Below are 25,705 nucleotides of genomic sequence, written 5' to 3' on the forward strand. Positions count from 1 at the left end.
GGAGTGAATATCCTTGTCGGACAGTAGATCATTTAGTCTAATGGGGCGAGAGGGGACGTTAGGGTGGGGTGAGGTTTTTTATCTAGGTTGAGGAGAAGCTGAGATTGGTGAGATCACAGTGGATGGGGGTGTGCTGAAAGCCTGGTACAGTAGTTAGTGGGATGGACTATTTGTCTTCGGAGACCTACTCAACTGCCGATTATAGGCCCGCTCGGAGGTTAAGTGCAATAGGCTTTGAGCATCTGCCTTGACTTGTTGGAGCACTAGTGTGATTTCGTCAAGTCTGCATCCGAGTGAGGTGTAGGAACGGGTTCCGAGACTTAGAGCCGTGGGCTAGGTGGGGGGTTTTCTGGAATATAGTGTTGGAAAAATACTGGCCTGGTAGAACCTGTGGAGACGAGGTAGGGTTATGGATGGAGTAAGTCTTGATGGGAAGAAGTGGGGAGCGCAGCAGCTGGCTTAGTGGAAATGCTGGGGTCATGTTGCTAGCCGTGTTTGCATGTTCAGATTTCAGACGTGACATCAATTTGGCTATGGGGAGTGTCTTAGGCACACTAGAGGTTTCCACCATTCTACAAAATTGAAATCTGGTGCCGCGATAGACTGTGTGTATTCAGTGAGGAGAAGGGGGGGTTGAGAGTTTGGAAAGCAGAGTGGAACTGGCGGGGTGTAAAGAATAAATTGGTGTTAGCTGGGAGTGATACAGGCCTTGGGTGGAAGCCCTGACCAGGCCACTCTGCACCGACTCACCAGCTGCTAGGTTAGAGTTCTCTGCATAAATGGTATTTTTTGGTAGTATATGTGAATAGTGTAAAGTGGTAAAGTTATAAGTTAGAAAATACTTAGTGCTGCGATAGGTTTGCTGTTTACCGCGGTACATGCACATGATAAAGGAGTATATGACTGGCTAATGGCTGTCTGTACCAAAGGTAAAAGACAACCATGTTGTTTTCACAAAATTTTGTCTGCCTTCAGCATTTCTCTGCGCTCTGTTTAGGGCGAGAAACCAATAGACATATGTAATAATAATACGGCTCAGCACGCTTCAATTAAGGTAGAATAATGTATTCTTTAAGAGAAAAGAGTATAACGTCTTTCTAGTAAGCCTGGGTCAAACTGTCTCCCTAGGAATCTGGAGCACAGGAGGTGTTCCGATTCCGGAAGGTTTGGCAAGACACCGCACATTCCCATTTGTTGACAATTAAAAGAATAACACAAAAAGAGTAACATATGTACATAAATAAAAACGTGTACAGTATGCATTAAATAACACAAAAGAGTAACATATGTAAATGAATAAAGACATGTATACAGTATGCATGAATAACATAACTATGATATAAAATACAGAAAAACATCACTTGCTCACATAATAATCTTTATACCAAACAGGGCGTTGCCGAGATCTCTGCGTATGGCGATTATTCAGAATTCCACCTTTTGAAGAAATTGACTCTGTTGTAAGAAAGTTTGGGTGCTGATATATCAGTAGAATCAGTAAACTTTTTATCAGGCCACAACCACTGAGGAATCTTCACCACTTTGGATAAACACCAAACATTTCCATCAGATAATTCTACCACCTGACGACCAACACGAACCACCTTCAAAGGATGAGAAAACCGAGATTCCCCGGATTTGACAAACCTACCTTTCTTCACTCGTACCCAGTCATTGACTTTAACAGGGGAAATGACAACTTTATCATGACAGCCTTGAACAGACACTGCTTTGTCGTTCTTGTTGAGTTATACATCTCTCATCCATGCTTGACTCATATTAAACACACTCTTCCTTCACCTCATTTTTTCAAAAGGCGAAAGATCACCTATACTCCTAGGGATATTCCTGTAACTCCAAAGAACTTCACTAATGGCTTTACTACAATTCTTGCCATTGGAAATGGCTAATTGTAAACCTTCCTTAAAGACTTTGATCCACCTCTCTACAATCCCATTGCTCTGGGGATAATAGACTGAAGAACGTTTGTGCACAATGCCATGACCTTCGAGAAAACTTTTCATCTCGGTGGAAGTTAACTGCACCCCATTATCCGTTATAAGAGATTAAGGCCACTGAGATAATTGATCAATGAGTATGATGGCATAAACAGTATTCTGACCCAAACACATGGGACCTGCAATGTCCAAGGAAGCACATTGCCACACACGAGAGGGTCTGGAAACAGGAAGATGATCATAGGATACCATCTTCTGAGATTTATCGCTGATACAACATTCTATGCAATCTCTGACCTTACGTTCAATAGATTTGTCCATAGCTGGCCACCAAAACTCACTTCTAATTCTCCGTTTCATACTTGTCATGCCTGGATGTCCCTCATGAGCCATATCCAAGATGATTTGTTGCAAATCAGTGGGTACAACAAGTTGTAAGCTTCTCATTAATAAATCGTCCTTTAAAGACAATTCATGAGCTATTTGAAAGAAAAGACGAAGACATTCTGGCACATCTGCCTTTCTAGGCCATGAAGACTTGATATGCTCAATAACTTTTTTGAGTACAATATCATTTTCACATGCAAGTTTCCATTCTTTCTCTTGTATACATCCATTGGATACTTCACAAATAGAAATCACATTTTTTAAATCATTATCGTCAACAACATTGTCATCAACTACAGGTAATCTTGAAAGACAATCCGGTAGAATATTTCTTACACCAGGAATATACTCAACTTTAAAATGAAGGTCCTGTAGTTTATATTGCCATCTAGCTATTCTCTAAGTGGCTCTACTACATCCTTTTGTTGTAAAAAGATCTACTAAAGGATGGTGATCAGATCAGACTTTGAAGACAGTGCCATAAACATACTTACGGAAATACTCAATACCCCACCAACATGCAGGAGTTTCTTTTTCTAGAGTGGAATACTTGCATTCTGCACCCCTCAATGGCCTAGACCAAATGACCATTCTGATTTTGCATCAAAACTGCTCCTAATTCTACATTACTTGCATCTGAAACAATTATTGAATCATGCGCAGTATCAAACGTAGCTAAAGCAGGTGCAGAAGCAATATGACTTTTCAATTGTCTGAATTCATTCATGCAATTGTCATCCCACAAAAACAACTTGTTTTTTTTCATTAAGGTTCTCATATGTACAGTTTTGTCAGCAAATAATGGTATAAATTTTGCATAGTACTCAGCAAGTCCTAAAAAGGATCTGAGCTGGTCTTTGTTTTGAAGGTCAGGAGCTTGTTCAATGGCTCTGATCAAATTTTGCTTGGGGGAAATACCATGTTTGTCGATTGAATGACCTAGGTAATCAACTGATGATACACCAAATTTACATTTGTCTTTAGTTAGTTAAACCATTGTCTTGTAGTATGCACAAAACTTTGTGTAATATGTCAGTATGTTCGATAGAATCAGAGGCAAAAATCAAAATGTCATCTTGGAAGCATCGTACATTGTCAATGTTTTTAAATAACTTGTGCATTAGCCTTTGAAAAACAGAGGATGCGGAAATTAATCCAAAGGGCATTCTCTTGTATCTAAAAGCCCCCTCTGAGGTGATGAAAGAGGTAAGATGTTTGCTATCCTCATGAAGAGCTATTTGATGGTAAGCGTTTGATAAATCAAGAGTAGAAAATATTGAGGCACCTTTAAGTTTCGTGAACATCTCACCTATATTTGGTAGGGGATGTCTGTCAACCCATACATTGTTGTTAAGATCTCTACATAATCTGACATAACCATTAGGTTTGTGTGCGACCACAACCGGAGATAACCATTCTGATGATTCTATTTTCTCAATTGCATCAAGCTCACACAATCTTTTAAGTTCATTTTTAACAGCTTCTCCTAAATGTAAAGGAACATTCCTAACCTTGCGAACTTTGGGTACAGCATCATGTTTTAGAATGATTTTATGGACAACATTTTTTAGAAGTCCCAATTTTGCAGATGAAAATACACTTGGAAATCTTTTTTCCCACTTAGATGCATGATCGATATCAATATGAAAAATCAAATCTGAATACCCAAGAACTTGATCGGGATGATTAGGGTCTAAAGTGATCATTAGGTCTCTTTGTTGAGGCCATCCCAAAAGACATGAGCCTTCCTTTGCAACATATATTTTGGAGGAAATGGTTTTACCTTTGAAACTAAGAGTAGATGTGAAAAACCCTAATACGTCAATATGTTTGCTACCATACCCAACCAATTTGATATCTGGAGGTGATCAACATACATCAGGAAATTCTTTTAACCATTCGTCTCCTATGAGTGTGTGTCTGGCCCCGGAATCAGCCATAACCCTCACTTCCTTGTTCCCAATTACAATAGTACAAAAAGGAGCATCCTTCATATTGCTGTTAACCTCATATACAGCTAAGAGAAATTCATCATCATTGATGTCACCTTTAACTTCTTTCACATTCTCATCATTTTTACTTTTTTGGTCGAGGTTTTTATTTTTTAACCTGTTCTTGTTTCTAAGCATCCTTGTATAGTGACCTTTTAATTTACAATATCTGCACACTTGATCTATGGCAGGACATCTTTTGTCGTTGGCTAAGTGACCAGGAATACCACATTTAAAACAAATATACTCTTTCTTGTCCTGATTGAATTGAGTTTTAAATGTCACTTTACTAGGCGTAGCTTCCTCAGGATTAGATTTTTTAACTGCATTAACTTCAGATGCTTTTTGCTCAGCTAGTTCATTTAAACCTAGTTCCATATCTTCAAAACGATGAGCAATGTCGATAGCTTTGTCTAATGTTAAGTCTTCTGCAGCTAATAGCTTTTCTTGAAGTCTGACATCGGCAACTTTGTGTACCATTTGGTCACAAATCATTTGATCATGGAAAGTAGTGTAATTACATTTAGATGCTAATATTCTCAAATCATTTACAAACGTATCTATAGATTCATTGACTAGTTGACCTCTGCTGAGAAATTTGTGACGTGACACCACCTCATTAACTTTTTTTATATATCGTTTATCCATTTTTTTGATAGCCTCTTCAAATACATCAGTATCGTCATCGGATGACGATATGCGATTCGTACTAGGTGGTAAGTGGCTTAAAATATGTCTTCCCTCCGCACCAAGACAATGTTTTAAAATGGCTAATTTTCTTTTATCAGTATAATCTTCACCACCTATGGCTTCAATGTATGCTTCAAAACCTTCTTTCCAACGTTTCTATTCCAACACAGGTTCACCAGGAGATGGTAGAAATAGTGCAAGGGCATTGAAACCCTCCATTAATACAAAAAAAAAAAAAATGTGAAACTGGAAAGTAATAATTATTTTAGCAACCTGCAAGTAATATGGAGGCAGTGTTTTAATTTTTTATATAAGCTGTGCGCATCAGCGACTTCTCAATTAGCTATGCGCAGAGATTCCGAGTTTTAAGTAAGCTTTTGAGTTGCACAAAATATTGTGAATAAGCTGTGCACATCAGCGATGTTTGAACCAGTTGTGCACGTTATGTTTTTTATTATTTGCGCTTTAGAGATGAAGGAATCAGCTGTAATTGTATGCAAATGAAATTTGTGCATACGTGTGTTAAGTTGAATAAAAAGGCTGTGCGCATCAGCAATGTGCAGCTCAACTGTGCGCTTTGAATTATGATAAATATAAACGTGGCAAATAATGTAGTGTTATCCAGTTCGTATGCAAATGAAACTTGTGCACACGAGCGTTAAATTGAATAAAAAGGCTGTGCGCATCAGCGATGTGCAGCTCAATTGTGCGCTTTAATTAATAATAATTAATGCAAGCGTGGCAAGTGATGTAGTGTTATCCAATTCATGCGATGTACTAGATCAGTTTACTGCACTCGCGTTGAACTTAACACACGATTTTACATCTCTGTCTAAAATGGCCGCCACGTTGCGTGAAGATGTCCCAAAGTATGGCCGCTGATACTTTTTTACCTTATGACGTCAGAGCGCTTTGTTTCTCAGGGGTGCGCGCCTGCGCATAGAGTCGAAGAAGTGCTGCTATCAGCAATTTGTTAAAAATGCATAAAAGTCTCACCGGATGCTTGCCGGATGGGGGATTTTCAGCATATACCTTGCAATGATGTTGAACGAACACAGGAACACCATGCAGGGATCTCGGAGGATTGAAGACGACAGCTGCTTGATCTGCTCGACGCAGGACTCCAGGCTTAAATCAGTTCTGTTCCGATCGTCGCCAGTGTAATAATAATACGTCTCCGCACTCTTCAATTAAGGAAGAATAATTTATTCTTTAAGAGAAAAGAGTATAACCTCTTTCTAGTAAGCCTGGGTCAAACTGTCTCCCTTGGATTCTGGAGCACGGGAGGTGTTCCAGATTCCAGAAGGTTTGGCAAGACACCACAACATACAATTGATGGACAGAATGCAGAACAAATCAAAACATTCACCCCCAGTCAAGAGATCAGAGTTAAATCCATCATTCTTTTGCTCACCATGCCAGTCTAGTTTAGACCTGGCCAATTGCAAATCACTCTTCACTCTGTGCCTCATGGGAACAGTCCAGCCCTAATTGCCAAGCCATGTCCTCCCTGGAACGGAAGAAGCATCCTAGGACCCGTTTCGGGGTTTCACCCCTCATCAGCCAGGATAGCCTGAATCCAGTGGGACAGTGAGCCCCGGACCCACATCTGGGCATACCTTAGGGCGAGAAACCAAAAGACACACAATAGATGGACGGAATACAGAACAAATCAAAACATACACCCCCAGTCAAGAGATCTGAGTTAAATCCATCATTCTTTTGCTCACCATGCCACCCCAGTTTAAACTGGGGCACAGGGTCAAGACTGATTTGCATATGGCCAGGTCTAAACTGGGCTGGCATAGTGAGCAAAAGAATGATAGATTTTACCCAGATCTCTTGACTGGGGGTTAATTTTTGATTTGTTCTGCATTCCGTCCATCAATTGTGCGTCTTCAGCGCTCTGTTTAGGGTCTTAGATCTAGGTAAGTAGTAGGTTTGATTGTATTCCCTAACTATTACCACTTTATTAAAGTGTTAATAGGTAGAGAAATATATTTATATTTTTTTAATATATTTTTACAGAAGATTAGAGAGAACTGCGCATTTAAAAAAAAATAGCAGGATAATTTATAGGTATTATCTCGATACTTACTGTATTGAATTTTATTTTTTTTTTTGTTAAAATTTTTATTAGAAACCGTTGGTACACAATAAAATACAGACAAGGGCCTACAACCACCAGGGCCGGCCGCTATAGAGCCCGAGGGCCCGCAGTGCAACGCCACACATTCAAATGATCCAGAGGCAAAGCTCCCGGCAGTTCGTGAGCACATGTAACAGGCCGTGGCCATAGGCCAGGAGCATTCGGAATAAACAGTTTCATTTTTTATTAAATATAAAACACACTCAAGGCAATGAGAGTCTGAAATAGCAGCGTGCTCTTCCCAGGACGAGGAACAACGTACAGTGTCCAAAGCAGGTCTTGTCTGGAAGCGGTAGAGGGGGGCAACGGGAGAACAAAGCATGGAACACACCTCACACCATCCCGCGGAATGCGTGGCTAGGGGGACAAAGCAATATCGATCTCTAATGGCAGAGGCGGGGTGCAGATACGTCCTCGATATAAATTCCATGGACCCCATACCTTAGCCCATTTCCCTGGCTTGCCTCTCGCCACATACACCGTCTTTTCCCTAAACATACACCAGTCCATATTCTCCTTCCATACCTCGATCGTGGGCGGCCTCGGGGAGCCCCACAGCTGTGCAATGTTACGCTTGGCCACCATGTACCCCAAGGTCACCCACTGCGTCTGTGCCGCATTACAATCATTCGGTTCCCAGACATTCAACAAGCACCTCCTAGCCTCTGGCAACAGAGCAACGTGCGTGACCTCCTCCATTACGGTGTGTATACCGTTCCAAAATCGCACAACCTCCGAACATTCCCATAAGATATGGAGAAAGGTACCCGACAGGCCACATCCACGCTTACACTGTCCATCCATCGAGTAACCCATACGCAGCAAACCGGGCCCCGTGACATACACTCTATGAAGGATCTTCAGCTGTACGAATCGTAAGCGGGCGGGATCGCCACCTCTTTCGGGGAGGCCACCGCCGATACCCAGTCCTCATCGTCCAATTCCAAGCCATCGCCTGTCCATGCGTCCCGCAGACGGAGCAGCAAGTCCGCGCGATCATTAATGAGTTTCTTATAAATCAGAGAAATAGTGCTGTCGGGCACGTAGCCATCCAACACTCTATCCTCCAGTGGGGAGTACTCGGGGATAGCAGCAACGTCTGGAAAAACCGAACACAGCGCATGGTAGACTTGAGCATACCGGAAGTACTCTCTATCGTTTAATTTATATTCAGTTTTAAGCATTTCAAACGTTTTGAAAGACCCCTTCGCCCAAAGATCACCCACCTTACATATACCAATCATATCCCATTTCTCAAAGCCTTTCGATCTCCACAAACAGCCCAACCGCTCAGAGGCATACAACGGCGTCGCCCGAGTCAAGCGATCCCTCCACCCCATCGCAGCATTCGCCGCATGCCACACACGTACCGTGACCTGCGTGGGTCCTGTCAACCGCGTGCCCGGAGTCACCGAGTACAGCGCCCTATTATAGTCCCCACCCGGGAGCAAAAATGTATCCATCTCGAAGGCCGGATTCAAGGCAGGACCGTATATCCCGTGGTTCACCGCCGCCAACTGAGACGCCCAATAGTATCGTTTAATATCGGGGAGGGCGACCCCCCCATCGTACCAAGGGAGCGTTAACTTGGCGAGAGCAATCCGCGGCCGCCCGTCCCAAAACAATTGGCGCTGAAGACCCTCCACCTCCCGGAAATAACGGGCTGGCACGACATCTAGAGTATTTTGCAAAGCGTACAAGAAGCGAGGTAGTGACATCATTTTAAACAATGCCGCCCGTCCGAGTGGCGAGAGCGGAAGTCGTCGCCACCTCGCGACGTCGGCCTTCAATCGCTGGAGGGGAGGGAGAAGGTTTCGCTCATAGCGGACCGCGGGATCCAGTGAGATAAAGATTCCCAAATATTTGAACCCCAGGGTAGCAATCTGGATAGGGCAATCCCGTGGCAGGAGGGGGGCCTCACCCGAGAGGACGTAAACACACGACTTGGCCCAGTTGATGACCAGGCCGGAGTTGCGACCAAAGGAATTCAGTACGTCCACCAATACAATCAGCGACTGTCGGGGAGAGGTGAGATACAGAAGGATGTCATCCGCATAAAGGGAGACACGGTCTTCAAACTCCGGCGTCCATCTAATGCCTCGCAACGACGGCTCCCAACGCAACTAGGCGGCGAGAGGCTCCAAAGAAAGTGCAAAGAGAAGGGGTGATAACGGTCATCCCTGCCGCGTACCTCTCCCCAGTGCGAAGGGAGCCGACACCCTACCATTCACCACCACCTGAGCCAGAGGGTCAGCATATAGTAATTTTACCCAACCAATAAATTCAGGGCCGAACCCAAATTTCGCCAACACGGCCCAAATATATGGCCACTCCAAAGTGTCGAACGCCATAGTAGCATCTAAAGATGCCAAGATGGCCGGCTCACGTATAAATTCCGCTCTAGCCAGCACGCCGTGCAACCGCCTCAAATTTAGAGTGGTGTTCCGATGTGGTATGAAACCGGACTGATCCTGATGAATCAAGTCGCCCACGACCCGAGCCAGTCGATTAGCCAATACCTTAGCCAGAATTTTGGGTTCTGCGTTCAGTAGCGAAATGGGCCTATAGGAGGCGCAGCGATCTCGCGGCTTCCCCTCTTTGTGTATCACAACTATGTTGGCGAGGGGTTGGTCAGGGGGGAGGAAGCCCGCCGCACGTGCCGCGAAAAACATGTCCCGAAGATGCGGCGCTATCTTATCGGGACGCAACTTATATAGTTCGATGGGAAGACCATTAGGACCCACCGCTTTACCCGATGCGATCGAGCGAGTGGCCAGAGCGATCTCATCTGACGACAACTTCGCCTCCATCAATACTGCATCAGCCTCCGATAGGGTTGGCAATGCAATGTCTCTAAGCAACAGATGAGAATCCTCCTCCGAACGCACAGAAACCGGAGAGTATACCCCGCGGAAATGAGCCGCGAAGCAGTCAACGATCTCCACCGGGTCAGTCACACGCACTCCATCCATTCTCTCCACAACGGGCACCACCCTGCTCGCTCTCTCCTTCTTATCCAACCAAGCAATCAACTTTCCGGCCTTATCCCACACATCATACAGTCGTCCTTGCTGCTCTCTACTCATCCCTTTAGTGGCTTCCGTGACTAGCGCTCTATAATCTGATTGTTTGAGGCTGAGAACATGCACTTTCTCATCAGTAACTCCCCCCTCCAAGTCCTCCTCCATTTCAGCTATTTCAGTTTCCAGGCGAACCACCTCTGCTCTCTCGCACCTCTTAGCATGGGAGATAAGGGACAGGGCCTGCCCCCTGATCACCACTTTATAAGCCTCCCATAGGGAGACGGCCGACGGCACCGACTCCACATTATCATTGAAGTAGTGATCAGTGGACTTGACCAGCTCCGCGAAGATCTTAGGGTTACGTAGATACCAGGGGCTAATGGGTGCCACTCTCCCCTCTGCCCCAGGGACAACCTTCAGTTGCAACCATATAGGGGAATGATCAGAAATACCTCGGGCTAAATGACGCACCTCCCCAATCATCCCAGCCTGGATCGCTGGCATAAGCATGTAATCAAGTCTCGAGAGACTCCCATGGGCCCCCGAGTGAAAGGTATATTGCGCCTGACCCGGGTGCATCAATCTCCAGCAATCTACAAGTCCCAAAGTGTCCAAAAAGCCACCCAACCAGGCCTGAGCCCTAGGGAGATCCCTGGGGGGGGTGACGGTCCTCCAACCCGGAGACAACGGCATTAAAGTCACCCCCCAACACCAAAACCCCCCCAGGGAGTCCCAGGACCAAACGCCCCAAATCAGCAAATGTAGCCGTCTGTAACCCCGGAGGCACATACACAGCGACGAGCGAGATAGTCCTACCCTCCCATCTCCCCACCAGTGCCACATAGCACCCCCTATCATCGTGAAGCACCTCATCAACTTCCAATGGGAGAGAGGCCCTAACCAAAATGCCCACTCCCCTAGAGCCAGAAGTGAAACCAGAGTGAGCGGCAAGGCGATAGCCCCTCCTATTTAAGGCATGGAAGGAGTTCCCAATCAAATGTGTCTCCTGCAGGAAAACAATGTCGGGCGAAATCCGCTTCAAGAACTGCAACACCACCCCGCGCTTGATCCTGTCCCCAAGTCCATTCACATTCCACGAAAGGATTCTCAATCCCCTACCCCCCATCCCACTCCCGTGCATGATACCCACATCCCGGAAAGCACAACCCGGATAAGTCAGCAGAGAACTTCACATTGCCTTGCGAAACAAACAAACAATCCCCAACAACCCCCCTCCCCCACAATCCCCAAACCACAACTCCCCCCTCCCTGCACCCCTGCTTGAGCCCAAACAGCCCCCCCAACTCGCAGTGTGCCTGTCGCCCTAACACATACCACAAAAAGAACCCCAGAAGGAGGAAAGGACCCCAATAAGCTCCCCACAACCCCCGGGCATTTGGAGGGCATATTGTGCCAATCTAGAGTCCAGTTGAGCCAAGGTACAAAACGTCACCAGTTCAGTCCATCCCCAGGAACCAAGTTCTAATCCTGCTCCACCAAATCCCGTCCGCTCTCCGCCATCCGACTGTCTCGATCCTGTCCCCGAGGCAGGGCATCCAACCAGTCTCCAACCGCCTCCGGCCGGTCGAAAAAGTGGGAACGACCCTGGAACTCAACCCGCAGCCTCGCCGGGAATAACATCGCATATTTCAGCTCCATGTCCCTCAAGCGCCGTTTGACACCCAAAAATCCCAGCCGTTGTTTCTGGACCGCTTGCGTTCAGTCCGGGTAAAAGCTGACATTGGAGTTCTCAAATTTCAGCAGCCCGGCAACCCTCGACGCCTGAAGGATAGCATCCCTATCCCGAAAGTTAAAGAGTCGGGCGATTATAGGCCGCGGGGGAGCACCCACCTTGGGCGCACCACCCGGAATCCTGTGGGCCCGCTCCACCGCAAAGAACTTGCTCAGTCCCTTAGGCGCGAGACGATTGGTCACCAGGTCCTCAACAAAGAGATCCGCAGCAGATTCCTCCGATCTTTCCGGCACTCCAATGATACGAACATTGTTCCGTCTAGCCCTGCTTTCACAGTCCTCAAGTCGACGGTCCGTCAGATCACTGGCTAGCCGCAACCTACGGACCTCCGTCTGCAGGCCGGCCACGTCCACAGTTAGACTCGACGCCGCTTGACTCAAGGAGTCGACCCGCTCGTTAGTTTTGGACAGGTCGGCCCTGACCAAATTCACATCGATCAGGACCGCGTCCAGTTTATGAGCCAGGGTATCAAACTGCTGACCCACAGCGGTCTTCATCTCCTCAATGGCGCCCATGACGTCCAGCAGGGTCAATTCCGACGATGGGCCGGAGACCTCCTTAGACCTCTCAGGCGATTTATGCGAGCCACCAGGGGATCCCTTTGCCTGCGCATATCGATCCATGTTATTGACCTGGGTATAGGCACCCCTCCGGGTTGACTTGGGTTTCGACTTGTCTCCGTCTAGTCTCGCCGCCATCATCCGGAGGCCACCAAGGCCGTCACCCGCCCGCACCAGGAAAAAAGGGGACCAGGTAGCTAATTCAATTGAACACAGCCGTCGCCGACAGTTAGCCCATGTAGAATCCGAGAGTCAGGCCAGACACTTCGCCGTCCGCGCCCCTTTGAAACACCAGAGTCTCTCGGCCGATATCAGAGAGCAAGCTTGAAAACGAAAGTGAAAGTGCAGGGTCCGTGGCAGGGCAAGCCCAGCCAGCCGCTGTTGTTCACTTCGTACCCGGGCACTTCACCAGCTCGAGATCGGGACCAAGGCAAGAGCAGGCCGCAAACTTCGGAGTGCAACCATTCCGGGTCCCGGCGTCCGATCTGAATTTGGAAAACGGGTGACACCTCAGCGCAAGTTCATCTGCAAAAGCCCGTCAAATAAACCAGGATTAAGTCAGGATAGACGTGGGAGGTTGCGGAGGCCCTCGAGAGCCGTAAGCCTACGCGGCCATCTTGGTTGCGCGCTAGGCTCCTCCTCTGTATTGAATTTTTACTGAAGATTTAAATATGTTAAACATTTTAAATACATTGTATGACCCTATATTTGTAAAACATAGGGTTACAACATGGTATTTTTAAATTTTATCACATTAATTTTATTTATGCTATAGGGATACAAAGGTCTATGGAAAAGGCATTGGTTGAAAAAGATGTTTTGGGACTCCCCTTTTACCTTGGCACCCCCTTGACCAATCACCACAAAACTTTGCATCATCCGCTAATGTAGAAGGAAGAATAGGTTTGCAAAGGTTCGTGGACATTTGTCAAACAGTTAGGCAGTAAATAAAAGTGAGGTAAACTAGTGGACATAGTTTACATTTGCTGTTGTAGAGGATCCTAGTTCTCTGTTTAATTTTGATATACTGCATGTGTATTTGTTAAAAATGATCTTAATGCATTTTATTGATTTGCATAATGTGTACAATTAAAATTGTTTAGAATTTTACTTTTCAGAACACAATTGAATGTTGTTAAACTTTGCTGTGTTCTATTGGATATAAGTAATTAACACAAGTAATGGTTTCTTAACTCTGTAACTGTGTTCATCTAGTTCCTTCCTATTTACAATTTATTTGTTTCAAACAGTGGCTTTAGTGAAGAGGTCACTTACTACACATCCGGCAGTGCGCCCTCAATGCCAGCTTGCCCGACACTTATTAAAGCTGGAGTTACTTGGTTATGTGTACAATGGACTAAGCCCTCAGGAACACCATCTGATGAAGGAATTTCGTATACCTTAGAGATGGAAGATGAAACCTCAGTAAGTGTTTCTTAAGTGAATTGACCTAAAGCATGAGTATGATCAGTTAGATTATGGTATCAGTGGCGCACAACTACCCAAAATTGGAAGGTTCTATTATATGTTCTAATCTTCACAGATTCATGCTTGTGATATTGTACGTATCAAGTCATGCTAATGCTCTCCTCTGTCTACATTCACAGTCCTTGAGGGCCTTGAGTCTATTTCTTTGTGAATTATGTTATCTTCCAGACATACAATACATAACTTTCTCAGCCTTATTCCACTTGCTGTTTCGTGCACTGCTTTCACATTTTAGTTATTTGTCCCTGCTCCATTTTATCCAGCACATGTCAATTATTGTTCCTCAGCTTTATTTCTGTTGATCCTCCATAAATGTGTACAAACAGGCTCACCGTGGATAAGTTCACTCGAGTAATAAAAAGGTTCACTACTACCAGTACACCAAGGATTGAATCGTCTTTAAACCACAAAATCCTTGAATCTTGATATTGAAAAAAGAAGCATTTTTAGGCAAATTAGGCCATTTGTACCGTTTGGTATTATTCTGTTTATGTTGTTCTGTACCTAGCAAGTTCTTATATATGCTACTTGTGACTTTTTGTGATTTTTATTTTCTTGCTCCCAGAACTTGTAAAAAACCTCTAATTAACAGCATCTACGTTCCCCTCACTCATTGTACGTACTGAATTCCTGAATTCCTTCTGGGTTCCCTTCCTGAAGAAACCCAGCCTCATACCCCATGACCACTCAGATTACCTCCCAATGCCCTATCAGCCCTTCTTTGGGAAGGTAATGGTGAAGGCTGTTACCAACAAACTCTACTATAAGATTAAGACCGTCAGTGTGGGTTCAGGTCCGTATTCAGTATCAAGAAAGCTGCATTCAAGTGGCCAGTGAACTCCTATATTTCTGTGTCAATGGTAACCACTGCCATCATATCCTGCTCAACTTTTTACCTTCCACATCATCTGCAGTTGAACCTTAGTTTACTAACTTGCATATGAAATGTGCTACAGCAGCATTTTCCTATGAAGTCTCGAGTGATACCTGGAAACTAGAGCCACATGGTCCAGATATTTTTCTCCAGATCAGAGCCCTTCCTTTCTTCTGTAGCATCCCCCATCCTCCTGCCAGTGATCTTTAGGCAAATTAGGCCATTTGTACCCTTTGGTATTATTCTGTTTATGCTGTTCTGTACCTAGCAAGTTCTTATATATGCTACTTGTGACTTTTTGTGATTTTTATTTTCTTGCTCCCAGAACTTGTAAAAAACCTCTAATTAACAGCATCTATGTGCCCCTCACTTATTGTACGTACTGAATTCCTGAATTCCTTCTGGGTTCCCTTCCTGAAGAAACCCAGCTTCATACCCCATGACCACTCAGATTACCTCCCAATGCCCGATCAGCCCTTCTTTGGGAAGGTAATGGTGAAGGCTGTTACCAACAAACTCTACTATAAGATTAAGACCGTCAGTGTGGGTTCAGGTCCGTATTCAGTATCAAGAAAGCTGCATTCAAGTGGCCAGTGAACTCCTATATTTCTGTGTCAATGGTAACCACTGCCATCATATCCTGCTCAACTTTTTACCTTCCACATCATCTGCAGTTGAACCTTAGTTGACTAACTTGCATATGAAATGTGCTACATCAGCATTTTCCTATGAAGTCACGAGTGATACCTGGAAAATAGAGCCACATGGTCCAGATATGTTTCTCCAGATCAGAGTCCTTCCTTTCTTCTGTAGCATCCCCCATCCTCCTGCCAGTGATCTTTAACATATACATAGAGCCCCAGAGCTCTGCATTTACATAGGGATGTCAGAAACCACTGGTACAAGGATAATACACAGTTATTTTTAGCGTCTTATCTGGCAAGGCAATGTTTTATATTGATGCTTTAAAGCATATTTATGAAGCTGAGACTTTCATCCCAATAGAGATATACTGGCGCTGAACCAGCACAAAACAAGAACAGTAACATTATCCCTAAAGAATTTCCCTCTAGCCACAGTGAGATGTACATATTTGCATAAAGAACCAAATCTTCTGCACTTTCCTAGACCTAAGAACAGTTGATTCATTCCTCATATATGGCAGAAGTTATTTCTATTTTTCATGTCAGTGCAATGGGAAAAGCTTTGCCTTCCAGCATGAGCAAAGAATCCAAGGAACCACCTTTAAAGCTTTATCATTGAATCTCTGCGGACGGGAAAGGTGATACCACTTGAACCTGTTTGACAAAAAAGAAACGTGTGTGGGATAAACAGCTTTTTGTGCCAGGCATAGTGATAATACCCACCTTAACAAGTAGAGGTAGCCAATGAGGGTAAGCTAGAGCGTGAGGAATATGGTCTGTAGATCTTAGGCCTAGCACAAATCTTGTTGCATAATGCAGTACTTGTTGCAGCTTACAAATCAGGCAGTCAGGTGCCTTGAGATAGATGGCATTGCTGTAGTGTAGCTAGGCCGATATAAGCATGTTGAGGATTGGCAACTTGTGTGAGTACAAGAACAGATGAAGGATTCTTTTCAGAGTACAAAACTGGAAAAGGCAAGCGTTATCAATTGATTTCAACCACTCACGAAAAGTTAAAGTGGAGTCTATTTTAACTCCTATAAACTGGGGAAGGTATCAAGCCTATTGTAGACCTTAGCAGGAGATTCCAAAATGGCGTGACTCGTAAAGGGCAAGGTTCTCCATTTTACTGCCATTCAACTTCAGGTGACGATAGCACATCAACTGTTTGACAAGTGACATACAAGAAAAAACGTTTATAGCTAAAACGCTTAGGTCATTAGAGACCTTTAATATGAGCTGGTGTGGGTATTGTCGGCATACAAAAAGAGATCAGTCCCTTTTGCTTGGATTCACTCAGCAGGGACAATATTAATCCTTAGGGAACTCCATAGCTAACAGTGTGATTGTAACGGAATGGGTACCCATTCTAATCTTGAAGTATCTGCTAAAAGTCTGCATACACAGGACCAAACATAACATTTTAGATAAAGTTATTTCCATCGAGCAAGAATACTCTGATGGTCACAGTATCAAAGGCTGCTGAGAAGGATTATAAAATCAAATCAGCCAGGAGGTTTCATCCACACATCTGAGCAAGTCACCTAGCAGAGAAACCACCAACGCTTCTGTGCTACCCCAATGGCGAAAACCCACGTGAAGAGGGTGCAGTAAATTCATCAGTTGCTGAAGACCTGCGTCACCATGATCAATGCCTGGATATTCAAAACATACCTTAAATTGAACCCCACCAAGACAGAATTTGTACTTGTCACTAATAACTGCAAAAGCAACCATCGCAAGGCTGGTTCTTCCAATCTGAATCTTGATTGCTTTGCTCCTTAATTAGTCAGTAATGTCAAGTCCCTTGGTTTGTATATTGACATAGCTCACTATTCACTCTCAACAAAGCCTGCCATGTATCACTTGGCCATGCTCAGCAGAGTGAAGTTCACCCTTTCAGAAGTAGACCTTACAACTGCTATCAAGTCACTGATACTTTCCCATCTTACAGAGACCGTAATCTATGAGCCAACGTCTTCGAGATGCATTTGACACCTCTGAAGACCATACTCTAAGCAACAGCATTGTCCACATCAAACCAACTCTTTGAGAACTCCTCTGACTCCCACTCCCATGCCGCATTAAAATTAAACTGCTGCACTGTCTAAAGCACATTCAACTTTTGCACCCAACTATTAATGGTAACCAAGATTAAAATCTCTGGTGGCTAATCAGAAAAGGAAGCTTCCCGAAATTGATGTAGGCAGGCGGCCCGGGAAAACCATAAAGCCAAAAGCTACCCAACAAAGAGGGCAATTGCTGCCTGCCTCAGATACAATAAAGCGGCAATATCTCACTATATAGGAATGGGTTTTTAAATCATAAGAGAAGATCGAGATTTCAGGTTAGCACCACAAGTCACCACATGAATTTTTACAATTTATTTGGTATTCATTTAAATATATTAGCAAAAAATATAATGTAAATAACTTTTAGCCACTGAAAACATGATACAAATATAGTGATATATACAATTCTTTCTTCTCTCACCCCTCACCATTCACTCAAATTCAATCTCACCATAGAACAGCTCTCTTCCATACCGCAACTGTACTCATTCCACTTGCATACTAAAGATATAAACAAACAAACATATGGGGGCGTAGACAGGAATAAAGTCAATATGTCAGACTGTGAATCCCTAGATAGGTCTATTAATCAAGGGATACTCTTGGATCGTTGGAAGACCCTTACTATATATCATATGTTTTATACCAAAAGTTATGTATACCATGGTTACAGTTCTTTGCTTAATTTTTTAACACAGGTATAGGAATATCCTTGTATTTCAAAGACATTAATGCTTTTGTATTCCTGTTACATCATGTGCCGACGTGTGTTTCGGTGATGGCCAAGTTAAAGCCAAAACTTCCTCAGGGCACAGGTTCTTAGTTTGGTTTCGTTGTCAAAACATAGAGGGGGAAAGGTGAAAGCAGAACAAAGATGTTTTCATCAAAACTGCATCTCATCTCTAGACGTAGAGAGGAGAAGGGGGAACCTAATCAACTAATACAGATAATGCTCGAACAGGTCTTCTCCAAAATCCTAAAATTCAAGAACAACTTCATCTAATTCCAATGAACCACTTTTCCGTCCTGGAGAAGTAGAGTCTCAATATATCTTGATTATCCTTCAAGATTCCATAGTAGAGCGGACACCTGTATTCCCAACCTCCGTGCAGGTTTATTCGTCCGCGGAGCCCTCCCGTACCGCTCATTTCGTGTTTTATTCTCCCAATATTATCATGAGGAACTCTTGGGTCTAATTCCCTGTCCGTTAGGTATCTACCCGCCTCTAATATCAAAAATGTGGTAGAAATGTATTCAAGTCTTCATCTTTTTCAAAGGTAAATGTAAGAAGAATTTCCCAATTTCGAAGAACCTGATCATCAAGACAGGACACTTCACGAAAATAAAAGATCTCAAAGGAAGATATTGATCGAGATGCTCTCTTTACAGAGAATTAATACATTAAGTATGACAAAAGATTCCTCTTAACTTTATCTTTGCAATGATGAATTGAATACATTTCTGCCACAGTTTTGATATTAGAGGCGGGTAGATAACTAACGGGACAGGGAATTAAACTCAAGAGATCCTCATGATAATATTGGGAGATTCAAACACAAAAAGAGCGGTCCAACAAAGAAAATTGTACTCTTATGAGGACTCAATTAAGAAAATTGTACAAGTAGAATATTGTTTCCCCATTTTTTGGATATATTCACGTCTCTTACTATAATTGTTTGTCCTGAAGAAGGTGGAGAGAATCAATAAATAAACCACTTAAATCCTGCTTCGACAACTTGAGCCTTAGATTTGACTTTGATGTAACTTGACAAAGAATATTTTAGTCATTTTAATTGTTTTTTAATTAACTGTAGATTTGACAACTTGATCCATAGATTTGACTTTGCTGTAACTTGACTAAGAATATGTGAGTCATTTTAATTGTTTTTTTATTTAATTGTGGATTCGAAGTATTTATTGCTATTTTTGTCTATAATAATCAGAAGAACTGAATCAGATTATGATGGGATTGATGTATTTTGATATTTGAATACTCATCAACCATTTTAAAATTCAAGACTTTTTTTTATCGGTTTCAATCCAGTATAATATAATATTGTACAAGTTATATTGTAATTTTAATTATAATAAATTAGACTTTTGTTTTTCATGATACAGTGTTTGGTGTTTAAAGAAAGCACATACATGCTAATTTGGCAAGAAAGGTTGTATCTTCAAAATAGAAGTTATCTTTTATGGATGGTATGAGTCAATGAATGAATGTCAAGAAAGGGGAGTTTTTCATTAGTGAATCGGAATTTGCCAAGCAGTGCGACGGTAAGTTCCTATTCTATTAAGGACACGGAGGCGAGGATTATGCTTTTCTCTCTTCGCTTTTATTACAATACGAAATCCAAGCTGCCAGAAAGATAACCAACAGAGCATCACAACAGTAAAAACTACAACTCCCTACAACCAGGGAGGAAGAAACAGTCCTTAGTCCTTCCATTATTTCCACCATCCGAGGTACATAGTCCCATGTCAGTCTCTCTCCCTCCTCTTTCTTTGCGCGTGTCACGCCAAATCATCACTGGTCCTGTTTTGACCCATCGTTTCCTGGAAGAACAAGGAAAACGTCAGGAGGATTAAAAAAATAGTTCAAGAAACCGAGCATTAACAACATGATCAACAGTGTAAAACCGAGACTGAACAGTGTACATTATCTCAACTCCCCCGAAACACAAGAAGTGATTACTTACTAACATACGGGTGGGTTCGCACTGCCGTGCACCGGTTGGGATAATCCTCGCCTCCGTGTCCTTAATAGAATTGGAACTTACCGTCACACTGCTTGGCAAATTCCGATTCTATGTCAGGACCGGAGGCTTCAGATTATGCTAGTTCAAAGCTTACTTACTACCAAATGAGCCACATCCAAGACCGGTTTGAAATAAAACCTTTTGAACGTAGAGTCCGAAGACCAATCTGCTGCTCGCATCAAGTCCTCTAATCGCGCTCTCAGCGCAAACGCTTTCGAGGCCATAGCGCCTCTAGCGGAATGTGCACCAAATTGCTTTGTGTCAATACCCGCTTCCTGCATGACCCAATGCACCCACCTAGCTATTGTAGGAGAGGACACCGCCTTGTGCTGTTTCTTGAGAGCTATCAAAAGTTGACGTTCGCCCGGACGGCGGAATTCTTGGGTCATGTCCTCATAGGCCTTGAGGCAATCTACCCCACACAATTTTGGTGTATCATGAAAAGCTGGGTATGAAACCGTACGAGTATGACACTTAGTCCGACGTCCTATCGTAAAAACTACTCCATCAGGAGAAAAGGTTTTTGCTGAAATGTCCAAAGCCCGGACGTCCGAAACTCTCCTGCATGAGATTAAGCACAAGAGCGTAGCCAGTTTAGGCACCAGTTCTTTCCGTGAGAGATATTTATTGAGCTGCCAAGACAAAAAACAGGTTCAAAACTAAATTGACGTCCCAAAGGACCGAATAACGAGGTTCAGGGGCCAAAGATAACTGTATACCTCGCAACAGCCTGCAGACTAACAGGTGTACTCCAACTGGGTTGCCGTCTAACGGAACATGACCCGCTGAAATCGCTGATCTGATCGCATTTATAGAGCGATAGGTCAGCCCATCAGACACCAAATCTGCCAGAAAATTCAAGATGTGAACGACACCTGCAACCACGGGATCCAAATTTCGTCAAAGACACCAACAAACCCATCTAGTCCAAGCGGACCGATAACGCTTCGTTGTACTGTCCGCCCAAGCCTTTGACAGGAGGCTTTCAGCCGGCCTCGAAAGGCCTGGCAATGACCAACGTTGCCTGAAAGTCGCCACACCATGAGGCAAAGCCATCCCTGCGTGATAAGATGGTGAGACATCCCGTCTGGGTTCCGAAGCAGGTGAGGATACTGGGGGAGTAGGATTGGAAAATCCCGAGAAAGTTCCAGAAGAACTGGAACCAGACTTGAGACCTCCAACAAGGTGTTACCAAGATCACCTCCGCTGCCTGCCTTATCACGGAGAAGGGGGGAAACGCATAACCGCTCTCCGTGGTCCAGTCCTGCAGAAAAGCATCCGTGGCAACTGCCATCGGATCTGGTCTCCAGCTGAAGAACCGAGGACCTGACGGTCCAGACGGGAGGCAAAGAGGTCCACCGAAAACGGCCCCCAAAGAGAATTGATTTCATGGACAATCTGAGGATCCAGCTTCCAGAGACTGGAATCGTAAAGGTTCCTCGAGTGCCACTCCGCAATCTGATTGCTCCGGCCCGGCAGGTATTCCTCTGTGACTGAGATACGTTGGTCCAGACAGAAACCCCAAAAATCTTTTGTCAAGTTTGCCAATGCACAGGAGCGAGAACCTCCTAATCGGTTGACGTAACGGACCGCCGAGACGTTGTCCATCTTTAGGAGAACACAAGACTGCACCCTGTCTTTGGTCCAACATCGGACCGCAAAGGAGCCTGCTAGAAGCTCCAGACAATTGATATGAAGATTCTGCTTCTCTACGGACCACACTCCTCCGGTGGAAAAATATCCGCACCAAGCGCCCCAGCCTGATCTGCTGGCGTCGGACTCTATGATAAGGTCTAGTACCGAACCAAAAATCTCCCGTCTGTTCCAAGCTTCCATGTGGGACAACCACCACATGACCTCTTCCCTGGCTTCCACCGAGAGGGGAATTAAATGATCATACGACTTCCCTCTCCTCAGATGATACGCCTTGAGGCGCTGGAGGGCCCGATAATGTAGAGGGCCCGGAAAGATTGCCTGAAATGACGATGAGAGAAGACCCACCACTCGGGCCAGATGACGTAAAGAGGTGTAGGGTCTGTAGAGTGTCTGGCGCAATTCGTGTCGAATTTTCGCCATCTTTCGGGACGGAAGACTCAGAGTCCACCACGAACCCGAGAAAGGTTACCTTTTGAGAAGGCTGGAGAACCGACTTGGTCTCATTGATAATGAAACCTAGGCCCTGCAGAAGAGATACCGTCTGTTGCAGTTGGACGGCCAGGGTCCGAGGGCATTGAGCCATCAGGATCAGATCGTCCAAATACACGATCATACGAATACCCTGAGCACGGAGGAACACCACCGCCGGATGCAGCGCCTTGGTAAAACACCAAGGGGCTGATGAAAGACCGAATGGAAGGGCGGTGAATTCGTACACCAAATCCCTCCAACAAAACTGCAGGAACCTTCGATGAGGTGGGTGGATGGGAACTACCAGGTAGGCATCCTTCAAGTCCAGGCGCGCCATCCAGTCGGCAAGAGGACGTCGCGAAGCAGATGGATTCCCTCCATCTTGAAGTGGCGGTACACCAACCACCCGTTGAAATCCTTGAGGTTGATAAACGGGCGTCGGCCTTTTCCACCAGAAAGATATTGCTGAGGAACCCATGAGGGTGCAGAGTTGATCGGCAAATGGCTCCTTTGCAGAGCAGCTCGGAGACCTCCTCGTCGATCAACTGTGCCTCGAGAGCACTGAACGCTATCGGGCGAGGGGGTTGCTCCTGTCGTGGGTTTTCGAAAAACTCTATATGAAACCCCTGAACGGTCTGAAGGACCCATGCGTCTGAAGTAATGTCTGCCCACGCATCTCGAAAGGCTGCCAGTCGACCCCCAATGCGAACGTTCGAAGCAGGGAGCACACTTACCGTTGGAATGTCCACCTCCAGCGTTGGCCTTGAAGGTCCATCGTCCTCTGAAACGTTGGCCTCTTGTCGGGTAGAAGTTTGTGTAGTTTGCGGTAGTGTTAAACTGCACGCGGCCAGAGCATTGTCCCCGTGCGGGATTTTGCTGCAATCCGCGGCTGGGCAAGCGGCCCCGTCCTCGCCCGGCCCCGCGGAAAACCCGCTGATTAAACACTCTTTTGATACTGGACTGGGCCTTGTCCAGGGAAGTGAATGTTGCCACAAACTTTCCTAATTATTTAACAAAGGTGTCGCCGAAAAGGCCCCCTTGGGCCACGGCACCCGCCTCCAAAGAAGCCAAATCGCCAAGTTTGGGGTCTAGCTTAATCAAAAGCGAGCGGCGACACTCGGTGGACAGGGCACAATTTGCGTTGCCCAGAAAGATAATAGCCCTCTGTGCCCAATTTGAAAGGACCTTGGGGGAAATAGAAGAGCCTGAGACCTTGGCCTCCTCCGCCATGTCCAGTATTTTCGTCATTGGTCCGATGACGTCGAGGAGTTTATCCTGACAGAACCGCCAGGACCAATCAATGCCTTTCCTGGGATCCTTCACGTATTTGGCCAAAAAGGTGGCCATCTTAGGATCCAGCTCCGGGGTGCAAGCTATTTTATCGTCCAACGAGGGCCTGGGGCACTCCGTTTGCAGACAACCTCGAGCCTCCTTCTCAAGGGGCTTACGGAGCCGTCCCGCGACAAACCTAGCCACCTTGTCGCCAGGAACCCAGGCCGCCGAACGCGGGTGCATAATGTCATCGGGGTTAAGCATGTCAGCGTCCTCAGTAGCTGAAGAGGTGGAAGGGGTCGCAGCCGGGTGCCAAGGCCGTGAAAACCCTGCGTCGTCATCAGTATCCCCTTGCGCAGCATCGTCATCCGTCGTGGGAGAAGGGAGATCTAAGGGGTCCTGAGGGGTGGCTGCCGGGAGGGGCGCGGGGGAAATTGGTGGTGCTAAAGCCAAAAACGCAGACTTAAGGCGCGCAAAAGCGTCTACGTCCACCCCTTCAGGCCGTTGATTCTTGGCCGGTGGAGGTTGCACACCAGACGGCGGAATAGAATCTGCTGGGGGCTCCGCTCGCGCTGCCGCCAATTTAGCGCACTCCTGAAAAATCTTTTCAGAGAGGCGTTGTTCCATTGGGCCAACCACCTCATTAACCACTCGGTAGATTGAGGTGTCGATCGCCTCATAAAAATCATCATCCCAGAATAGGTACCCCTGGACCTCCTCCTCATAATATTCTGACTGATCTTCCATAGTAGAGGTAAGACAATACTGCCCAAATCCACAGAGCAAGTGGGGAGCCAGGTAACAGAGGAGACCTCTATTTATTGAGAAGCTGGGCACTACAGAATCAATATGAGGAACAAAACCCCACCAATGAGAGCAGACTAAAAGACTGCAGAGATGTAGGTAACCCAAAGGATTACAATAGGGCTGCACTCACCCCAGACACGCTAGCCCTCAAAACTGACCGGGCTGTCTGCCTCCCAGCGCGTCTAACGCTTAATGCGTGTGAAATAACTGGCCGTGCACGCGCGCCGACCGTTATTCTCAAAGGCAAAGTTGTGCACCACCGTGCTCAAGCGCGTTATCAGTGGGGCGCGCCACCATGTATTTCTGCAGGCAGCATACCGCGCATGATCTGGTGTTCTGGATGCACCGCAGCTGCACTACCGCGCCCCTGCCCTCTTGGTCGGTTTTGGACCTTCGCAGCTTTATTTGCACCGAGGCTAGCCCGGGCGTGACGTCCTCTGCTTGAATGCAGCGCCCAGCCGGCCCCTGTCTCCTGGGGGCCACTAGCTCGCCAATGCGAAAGGCACCAAAGAACGCCACCGAGAATGCTGCTTGGAAAAGGAGGAGCTCAAAGTCATTCTTCGTGCACCCTGCTAATGCCTCCAACAAACTGCCCAATTTTTCAAAATCTATAGGCCTCCTGCCGTCCCCCCTTTTTCCTTCGACCCGCCTCCACCCTTTCATGGCCGCTTTGAGGTACAAGGATGCTGTCGGGTCCTCCCCCGTATGAATTTTTGCGAAATGAGCCATGGCTGCCAGATGTGCCTGTGCCCAGGACCTTGTCTTTTTGCTGGCAAATGCCCACTGTATAAAGCGCTCCGCCGCCGTTCTTGTTCCCTCCCTGTCGGACAGGGACTGGACCCCACCTATCTCCATGACTGTTGCAGCGTACTTCCTGTAGCGCCTAGCCGCATCGGGGGTAAGGGACTGGTTAACCAGGATTGAGAGGTCTACCCCCCCAGGTCCCACAGTTGCGCTGGGAAAGGTGTCATATGCTTGTCTGCCCCTGGCGCCAGCTCCCTGAAACGGTCCATCTGTGCCCTGGACAGGGCGTCCGCCACCGCGTTGTCCACCCCTGGGACATGGCGGGCCTTCACCTCCAAATTTCCTTCCAGCTGCAATTGAACCAACTGACGCATTAGCCTTAAGATATCGGGGCACCTGGCAGCCCC

At 45.7% G+C, this 25,705-nt stretch overlaps 1 protein-coding gene across 6 annotated transcripts in view; it reads left to right on the plus strand.

Annotated features, from left to right (window-relative positions):
* The window catches only part of FNDC3A (fibronectin type III domain containing 3A), a 1,314,248-nt gene that overhangs the window by 832,363 nt on the left and 456,180 nt on the right, over window positions 1–25,705 (plus strand). For all 6 annotated transcript variants that reach the window (XM_085621888.1, XM_085621893.1, XM_085621890.1 and 3 more), the window contains one exon: window positions 13,762–13,936. In XM_085621888.1, coding sequence (XP_085478014.1) covers window positions 13,762–13,936 — 175 coding nt within the window. The remainder of the gene's footprint in view (window positions 1–13,761; window positions 13,937–25,705) is intronic.

This window comes from Triturus cristatus, chromosome 8 (genome assembly GCF_964204655.1).
Source record: "Triturus cristatus chromosome 8, aTriCri1.1, whole genome shotgun sequence".
NCBI classification, from domain to species: Eukaryota; Metazoa; Chordata; class Amphibia; order Caudata; family Salamandridae; genus Triturus; species Triturus cristatus.